Source organism: Trachemys scripta, chromosome 6 (genome assembly GCF_013100865.1).
Source record: "Trachemys scripta elegans isolate TJP31775 chromosome 6, CAS_Tse_1.0, whole genome shotgun sequence".
NCBI classification, from domain to species: Eukaryota; Metazoa; Chordata; order Testudines; family Emydidae; genus Trachemys; species Trachemys scripta.
Window position 1 is genome coordinate 22,862,578 of NC_048303.1, and position 10,209 is coordinate 22,872,786.

General features: G+C 41.0%; 1 protein-coding gene across 1 annotated transcript in view; it reads left to right on the forward strand.

The window, feature by feature from the left end:
• The window catches only part of SLC1A3 (solute carrier family 1 member 3), a 95,425-nt gene extending 89,768 nt beyond the window's left edge, over positions 1–5,657 (forward strand). Inside the window, exons 9-10 of the mRNA XM_034773202.1 lie at positions 243–377; positions 2,981–5,657. Of these exons, the coding sequence (XP_034629093.1) occupies positions 243–377; positions 2,981–3,185 (340 nt within the window). The 3' untranslated portion in view covers positions 3,186–5,657. The remainder of the gene's footprint in view (positions 1–242; positions 378–2,980) is intronic.
• The last annotated feature ends 4,552 nt before the right edge of the window (positions 5,658–10,209 follow it).

Here is a 10,209-nt window from a genome sequence, read left to right on the forward strand (position 1 = left end):
TGGGCTGTAGTCCACGAAAGCTTATGCTCTAATAAATTTGTTAGTCTCTAAGGTGCCACAAGTACTCCTGTTCTTTTTGCGGATACAGACTAACACGGCTGCTACTCTGAAACCTATAATTATAACATGTATTCATCCTAAAGTCAGTAATATTAGTCATACTATTTAGTAAACATTTTAAAAGTTAAGGAGAATTATTTTTGGAAATTGACTTATTTCTTCACTGTCATCTCTCTGCATAGCATCACAGCTACAGCTGCCAGTATTGGCGCTGCAGGAATTCCTCAGGCTGGACTGGTCACCATGGTCATTGTGTTGACATCTGTTGGTTTGCCTACAGAGGACATCACTCTTATCATTGCAGTGGACTGGTTCTTGTGAGTATTTCTTACAGAGTCCTTAAAGGGCTATAGCATACTATAAAATACATTGGACAGGGACATTCTGATAATTTCTGAACCTGCAAGTCATGTGATCAGTTGGCTTATTCCTTTACTGAAAATAGTTGAAAAATGTGGTTACTTTGAACAATAAAGTTTTACCCTACCACGAAGGAGGCTCAAAGTCTGAAAATTCAGTGGCTCAGTTGAGAGCGGATTTATCCCAACCCTTCTGGCTGTACAGACCAGTGAAGGTTTGTGTGCTTTCCCTAAGGATGGGTGAATTGAATAATTAGTCTTCTGAATAATATGCATGTTAGCATTATCAGCCATCTGAATATGGCCAGACATTTGGCTAATGTGGCTGACTCATTTGTTTCTCCACCTCTGTGTCTGCTAGAGCAGGGGTTCTCAACATTTTCTTTCTGAGATCCCCGCAACATGCTATAAAAACTCCAGGGCCAGAGAAAGGGAGTGGGGGGCTGTCTCAGGGCTCCAGGCTTCAGCTGCCATGGACTCCCAGTTGAGAACCACTGTGCTAGAGGAGGAGAACACTGAGCAGCATTCCTACATCTGTAAGTACTTGTGGAATCCCCTTAGGCCCAGCTGTATTTCTCTGTGCATGGTTATTGGGATAGAACAGCATCACTGTCAGCAGCAGAAGCCAGGAACCTTTCCATGTCTGCAAGTGCAAATAAGGGTGACAGACAGGCTGCTCCACTTACCTGGAGATGCCTTTGTGGGGCTGGGGTAATTGAAGAGGTAGGTGTACCTCCACTCCATGTCAATGTCTGTCAAGAAAGGATAGCAGCCATTTTCCCCTTTTCTCCATCCCAACTCTTCAGAGAGTATTTGTTTGGATCACTTGATGATTACCTTTTCTGTTCATTCCCTCTGATGCACTGGGCATTGGCCACTGTTGGACGACAGGATATTGGGCTAGATGGACCCTTGGTCTGACCCAGTATGGCCATTCTTATGTTATGTCCTTTTCACAGTCCTGCTCCTTATCTGGGCAGGGTAAAGGGGAATGCTGCTAAAAGTGAGAAGGCAGAGTAGAGATGAAATGGCTGTTGTTCTCCCATGGAAGACATTCATACAGGGATGAGAGATCACCTAGCTGTTCATTCCTACCACCACCCCCACTTCCTTATAGCAGCTCAAAGTAAGTGTAGCGAAGTGTTTGAGCCCATTGAGAGGGAGTACAAGGGAATTCAGATGAGATATATGGGGGTTTAAACAGTTCCCCAATACTAGGATCATTTGCCCATCCCTACGCTTTACGCTATTCCTCACAGGGTTGCCTATGGATGGTGCTACTTCTAGGACTGAAAATACAGCAGCACCATGGCTCATGTTGTGATTCAGTGAGTACCAGAAAGAAAACTGAACTTTACCCCAACAGTAGTGTTACTTATGGCAACAATGTTCAGTTTTTAAGGGTATCACAAACTCTGTGAAATTCTCACCATGTGCATAGATCCCAAACATTTAAGGTCTAGGCAGGTGGATGTGATGAGAAGGTGAAATCCAGTCCCAGCCTGGCTCCAAGATTGTTGTGCATTCTTACTCTCCAGCTATTATTCCAGCCTATGGACTGTGTTGGGAGTCACTAAGTTTACATAAACATGTCTCAGTAGCTTCTCTGTGGACCTTCCTGCAGCCCTTTACCATTGGGGCCTTTTGTGCAACTCTTTCACAGCATGTAGGGGTTATATTTACACCCCTGCAGAGCTGGGTAAGCTGCTGGGCTGTCCACTAGCCCAAGAAGAAATAATGTCACAACAGAGTATTGGTTGAACCAAACCTTAAGCAAAAATGTCAAAAATTATTTCCTGTGCCCACTAAGGACTACAACTCCCAGATGCTTTTCCTTCACATCTCAGCCACACCAGATCTTTCTCCTAACACAGGGACTCATACAGGAGCATTCCTGCCATCTTACAGCTCAACTGAGCTCTTGCTGGCCTTTATATGGACCAGCACCCAGCTCCTCAAAAACCTCATTTGGGATGCAACTGATCAGTCACAGGCAGGGCTGGGCCCATCTGCCCTTAAAGAAAGGGGCTAATCACCCAGTGACAGGCTGCATGCCTGCAGTCTCCATGTGCAACCATTTTGGGGACTTAAGTGGTACAAAGGCCCTTGCTCTGGACCTTTGCACCATGCATGAATCTCACCCTAGATTATTTACAATAGTTTATTTTCATTCTGGAAATGACAGCTAAGAAGGCAACATTCAGTCAATTCAGATATCAGGAGGTCATTACAGCTGACTTATTGTAACATACTCACAAGCCCCCAAACATGAACTGCCACGAGCCCACTCTGCTCGGATCACCTCATAACACAGCAATCATATCCTCCTGTGAAATGGCTAGTAACATTATGTCTCAGGTCACTGCATTAGACTTAGAATTCTGGTACAATTGTTAGTTTCCGCAAAGATGGAATAATGCTATTAACATTTCTGATAAATTAATACACAGAAGTATTGGATCATCTCATGGTTATTTTCAAAAGCTATTTTAACACAGAGACTCTGAATGTTTCACTTAAACAAGTGGGGAAAATAAGACTAACTCAATTATTTTCCACAGGGACCGTCTCCGTACCACTACAAATGTCTTGGGTGACTCCATTGGTGCAGGGATTGTTGAACATTTGTCACGGAATGAGCTGAAGAGCAGGGATGCTGAGATGGGTAATTCTGTGATAGAGGAAAATGAAATGAAAAAACCATACCAATTGATCTCACAGGAAAATGAGAGCGTAAAACCATTAGACAGTGAAACCAAGATGTAGGATAGACCAGGCATGAGTCCAACACTAGAAGTGTGGGAAATATACTTTCTACAACCATTTATATCTTGTTTTCAAGAAGTCCATTTATATCTTGCTTTCTCCCATATGATAGCATTGGAACAGAGTTAATCAAAAACATTCTGAATTAGCAGTGACCAAGGTATGTGTTTGCGTCCCACTTTAAAAAAAATTAACAAGTTATCATACTGGTCCTGCTGGAGATGTGCTAACTGTGAGGGGACAGGGATGGGAAGAGGGAGAGTGTCTATTAAATCATTAAAAAACATACCAGTGTATATGTTACTCAATCCTGTAAATGTGATCTTGTTTTTATAAGCTGGAAAGTCACAATAGATAATATAGCCTGAAAAGGGTTTTATTTTTTTAAATACCTATTGCCCATTTCTTAACATCAGTAAGCACACAAATCAACATTTTTCACTTGACAACTGCACGCAAACAAGGAAATTAACAGGATTGCTTTTTTTCCCTTCTGGTGATATGTTATTTCTTTATCCTATTACTAGCAGGACAATAAAAAGGAGGACTTTTAAATTTAAAAAAAAGTAGAGATGTTCAGGTAAAAAAAATACCCACGATCAGCACTTTTATCAGCTGAGCTGAAATGTCATTTCTGAGGAGGTGATTTCATCTTAATAGGACACTTTAGGGTCAGTGAGGGCCAGTTCTTGACAAGTGCTTAGCACTTTCAGCTCCCACTGACCAGCACACACTTATACATATGCGTATTTTTACTCACCTGAGTAGTCCCCTTAACTTTAATGCCACTACTCACATGAGCAATGTTACACATATGCAGAGAAGTGCTTGAAGAATCAGGGCCCTAGATTGTATGCTCTTTGGGGTGGGAAGTGTACTTCATCTGTGCTCAGAAGGCACATAGCACACTGTGGGTGCATTCACAATCAAAATAATATGTAATACAAATAGCAGAGAGGGCCAGCACTTTGCAAGAGGTACTTCATACCTGGCAAGAGATGTGCAGAACCTAACTGGATGGGGCTCTAAACCTGTCTTTGTGTTGCTGAAATTGCATTGCTGGAAGTCCTGTGACCAAGAGGTCACTTTCAAAAAATGGAAATCTTGTAATCAATTAGCCTGGTGTCATTCCATGAATAAGTAGTAAAACTATTAGCCAAATGTACCTTATTTTACATAGGGGAGAGAACTCCCCATCCCACTGGGAGGTTCCCATATCTTTGTGGGTTTACCAGCAGTATCTCAAATATAAAAAATAATTTTTTAGAAAGCAAAACTAATGGGTGCTCTATTACTTACTAGGAAAAATATATATATATAAACTGCAGAATAGTAAATACATTTAATAAATTTTAAAAATATAATAAGAAAAGATTTTTAAGAGTAATATTGTAGATCTCCTTCAAGTCACAGAGAAGGAAAGAAAAAAAAAGGGGGGGGGGAGAAATACACTCCGAATCCTATGGCTTTTTTTTGTTCATTTCAAGATTATTCCCTGAAGAAACCCTTTTATGAAAAATATTAATTGTATATATTTTCCTTTTCCACTTCTTGTATTACTGTAGGAGTCAAACTGGAAAGATTTATGGTGCAGTTAGAGATAGGTAGCTGAGGAATACGAATCCACAAGCACAAAACTGGTTGAGTGGTCTATTTTATTTGAAAATGTTTGGTTTTGTTCTGAACTAAAAAAAAAGAGAGAGAGAGACACACACACACAGAACGGAGACATTCCCATGTCATACCACAACTGCCACTTGCCAGACATTTAAGAACATCTGTAGCTTTTGTCTCTAGAAGACCATAAGAACTGATGTGTAAATGTCAATGTAACTGGTGAAAATATGAGTGTGATAATTGAGGGCAGTCTTTTCCCACTTTTAAAGCAACAAGGCAGGCTTCTTTTTCCAAGAAAGACAAATCCTATTCATTTTTAGGAGCCCAGTCAATGTGAGCAGGAACAACTCATGAGTGAAGTGAGCAGAATTTAGCCGAGAGTATTCAGCAGTCAGTGCTTTAATCACCTCAAAGCTCTAGATGAATCTCTGACTGAAAGTGATAAAGTGTGAACTTTTTTTGCTAACAGAATGAAAACCTAGAATGCAGACAGGCATCTTTGGATATGTAATTAGAGATATTTTTATATAGATCCTGTATTCAATGTGTGTTTATAAAAGTTAACTTTAGAATGTCTGGAGTAACAGTTTAATTTTTGTTGAGAGACTATTTGGAAATACCCTGCAAAGACTTAATGTAAATGGTTGTCTTTCTATGACATAAGTTGAGAAAAATGAATTGTGTCACAAAGTTTGTGATTTTTTTTTTTTTACTAACTTTGTTTCTTATGGAAATCAATTACTATAGAAAGATTCCATTCCCCATCTCTCATTGGCTCTGCATTTGGTTGCACCCAATGTGGATTGAGAAACATTACTTTGTAGATGTATTTTCAATAAAAATAGTTTTACGTTATTCCCGTATTGTGTGATTTCTTTCAAATTCTCTGTAATGGGGAAATCTTCAAACACATTCCAAATATTTGAACTTGTATTGTAGGGTTTCAGGAAATCCTGTACTTTTTACCCAGCGGGAGCTTATTAATGCATCAGTACTTCTCAAGAATTCAAATGCCCATTTCTTAAACTCTCACATGAATAAAACGGTTAGCCTCCATAGAATGCAAAAGGCGATAAAAGGAAGAAAAATGTGACAAAGGGAAAAAAAATATGGAAAAAACCCCAGAAAGAAATGTTAATTCAAGTTAAGTTTATTTTGGTTCAAATTCAAATTCACATAGATGTTTGAATCTGAAGATACAGTATAAGAGCTTTCATATGACTTGTAAATTACATATATCAATGCAAAGAAATCATTTAGAAAATATAATTCTAACACTGATTCCACCGCAGCCTACCGGTTTAATTAGGGTATCACCACAACTGAGCAAAGAAAAATAAAATCTGAAGAAAAAGAGTATGATGTGATGGTTAGAACTCAGTTCTGCCTTACAATCCCATCGAATTACAACATAATTGAGAAGTGGTTTAATTACATTTTCAGTGATGGGTATATTAGCTTTATTGCAACAATTCTACTGTCTAGTTTAGTTTTCATGCCCTAAAATACAAAAATAGTTACTTCTTTTGGTGGGTCAAAGTAAGGAGTTTTTCTAGATGTAATGCCACATGATTGGTCATTAGAACTATAACTAGAATTGTGCATGGAAAGTGTTTCCCTAATTAGATTACCTCCAGTTTGTGGCTTTCAAAGACATATTCTTAACTGGAGAATTCATCCACAGCCAAGGAGCTTCCATCACCCACTTTTTTAACTTATAACTGTTCAGAGCAGAATGGAAACTCCCTAGTCTCTCATGTATTGGTTGAAACATGACCAGATGTCAAGGGTAGATCAAATTTAGGCTACTTATTTGCTGAACTGAACAAGCAACAACACATTAACAAGAAAAATATGAAACTAATATTTAATACACAAAACTGCAAATGTATCCCTAACACAGTCTAAAGGGCTACAAGAGGCGGGAGTAAAAGAGAAAGGAAGTCCACTCTGCACTTTGTCCATAAAAAGGCTCCCATTGACTTTAATAATGCAGGATCAGGGTCTTCGACACCACTGAGTGGGCTTTGGGATGCTCTTGTCCTTCCACCCAGATCTCAAATTTTAGATAATTCCTCCTTGATGTCTTTTTAGGAGTGATGAGTGGCTGAACACCACTCCTCCTTCATGAAGTTTGTTCGGGTCTGATGTTTCCCCACCCCATCTTGCCTCTAGGTCCTAAAAAAAATATTCCACAATGACCTCTTAAGCTGTAGGCCATAATAAAAGGTCCTCAAAATTGTTTTCCTTCAATTGACTGTTCTTTGGTAATTTAAACCCAACAGAACCCAGAATATTACTGTAGGTTACCTTTGCAGTCCCACAATTGTCAGAATTTCCTTTTACAACGATGTCCGTGCTCATTTTCTTAGGGCTGGTCTACACTGGGGGGGAGGTCGATGTAAGATATGCAAATTTCAGCTATGCGAATAGCGTAGCTGAAGTCGAAGTATCCTATTCAACTTACCCCGCTGTAAGGACAGCAGCAAATCGATCGCCGTGGCTCCCCCATCGACGCCGCTTACTCCTCCTGACGAGGTGGAGTACGCGCGTCGATTCGGGGATCGATTTCTACCCGCCGATCCGGGCAGGTAGTGAAGACGTGCCCTTAGTATGCTACCCTGAATGTTAACATGGTGAGAAGAAGAACAGGAGTACTTGTGGCACCTTAGAGACTAACAAATTTATTAGAGCATAAGCTTTCGTGGACTACAGCCCACTTCTTCGGATGCATGCTCTCTGTATGTGTGTATATATATCTCCTCAATATATGTTCCATTCTATATGCATCCGAAGAAGTGGGCTGTAGTCCACGAAAGCTTATGCTCTAATAAATTTGTTAGTCTCTAAGGTGCCACAAGTACTCCTGTTCTTTTTGCGGATACAGACTAACACGGCTGCGACTCTGAAACATGGTGAGATGCACTTGTCACTACAATAAGCTGTAAAATGGGTTTGAAATTTTAATTAAAATTTTAACTTCTGTGTTTGCTTCTGGGGAAGACAGTCTTGATGAAAAGTAACATAGCATCTGACATTATTAGCTGTACAGTATCTAATAGACAAGACTGCAAACCAACATCCATACTCCTCTCATGCTGTTTAACAGATCTAAGGTGAATTCTTGCATGTGAACTTGAAAAACTGCTTCAGACATTTCAAACACTGATGCCTAGTTTGTAGGGGCAATAAATGCAGTGACTCAGGTTGTCTCCTGTGCAGAGATCCACTGGTACAGGAGAGGAGGTGGGGGCATTAAGGAGCTGGTAACAGCTTTTTGATTCTCCTGGTGCACATGCACTGGCCTCACCACAGGTTAGAGCAGCACCGAGGCTGCTCCAACTACACCAGCTCAAAACAGCCCCCAACTGGCAGAAGTAAACTGCACCAATGCAAGCCACTTTTTACACCATTGCAGCAAGTCTACACTAGAAGTTTGCACCATTGCAACTGCATGATTTGCTAGTGAAAAAAACACAGTAGTCAAACTCTCCCAACTTTCCCCAGCTTTCATACTGCAAACTTTTACCCAGATCCCATTGACATTAGCATATTACTGTCTAATAATGTAGCCCTGCCTATGTCCCTAGTCACACCCCCTGCTTAAGGAGCCAGGAATAGATTGGTATAAGAGTTGCTGTACCATGTAGGTACTCCCTTATGTAGGGTGAATTCTCAGCGAGCCCTCTAACTTAAGTTTGAGGCTGTTTGTAGCTCTGGAACATCACAAAGAAGCTGTAGCAGGGCCAGGGATCTGACCCAATGATGCTGACCAAAGCACATGCAGTGGGGCTAGGAAAAAAAAGTTTCTCAGACTATGTTAGAACAAGGTTTCTCAACCTGTGGGTCTGGACACAAAATTGGGTCACCAGAATGATTCAAAGGGTCGCGTGGCAGCTCCTGTCCCACCGGGCTGGCTGGGCTCACCTCCCTGCTCCAGGCACTGCAACCTCTTGTGTCCCAACGCCACTTGGGTTTGGCCCAGCTGTCATGATGACGGGAGTCTGAGTAAGCCAGATTGAGTGAGTGGCACTGCAACCCCATGAGCCAGGTCACAACTCCACTCACACAAATTTGGTCCAGTCAGAGGGGCAGGGCCAAATCTGAGTGGCGCGGCAACCCCAGAGGTTGCAACGCCTGGAGCGGAGAGCCAAGCCCAGCCAGCCCCACAGTACAGGAGTGTGGGGAGTGCCAGGCAGGCTCCAATCCCCTCCGGGGGGCAGGATCTGACCAAAACAGCAGCTGGGCCCTCACTCACAGACTATTTACTGGGGTACAACAGGCCATAAACATTTACAAATAGTCCTGAGCCCAAAAAAGTTCAGAACCACTGTGGTAGAGCACACTGGATTCATCCTAAATATAGCTTACTCCTCCAGAAGACCCCTTGAGGATTGTGTGCCTGAATTCCAACAGGGGGGAACCAGAGGATTTTCTACCTAAAACTATAATTGTGCCTCTTCCCTTTTTTGCTAAGAACTTTTTCTGTTAATGAAGGAATCATATGCACATAGATATTCTGGATACATTACTCATGGGAATGCCTTTGCTGTTGGAATGCTATTAGAAGAGGGATTGAGTCTGGGATAGTCCAGTTTCTATTCCCAGCCCTGCCACTGACTCATTGTGTGACACTGGCCAAGTCACTTACTCTCTCTGTACTTAGTGAAGTTTATCCATCGGTAAAATGGGTAGTGTTAATAGTAATAAATAATAATTACCTCATGGGGGTGGGTATAGAACTTAATTTGACTGTAAAATATGTTCACTTTGGCTGAAAGGTGTTAGGAAGTGCAAAGAGTGATCATGTACATAAACTGAACCAGTGAGATTTCTCCTACTTTATGTAATAAACCATTATATTCAGGCTTACAGATTGATTAAAGGGCCTGTTATTTATAGAGTTACTATCACCATTGGCACAGCTAAAGACAAGGGTTTAGTTTATCACTTGGTGATCCTACCCACACAATTGCTCTACCTGTTAAACAGTGCCTCCTTCACTGTAAAGGGCCCTGACATTCTACAGTTTTTCAATAGCTCTTTTATTTGAGAGTTGGGGTACATAATGAACACCCTATTTGGAGACAAGAGCTTATGTCTGTGAAGCAGCATGTGGGCAGCATAAAGGAAAATGATCATTCATGTAGAAAATCAATTATGGGCAGACCAAAGTGCTTCTGTCTCCCTGTTTGAAGTACTGTACTCACACAAATACTCACACAAATTCCACAGTGAAGTTTGTACTCCATTATGAGAAATGCCATTTTGTTCAACTAACACAATACCACATCCTTCTTAAAATAGCAAGTTACACTGTGCCTGGGGCCAATCATCTATTCAGCTGCACACTTTACTTCCAGTGTGATCAAACTGCACTGTTTCCCAGTATAGAATAAATGAGATT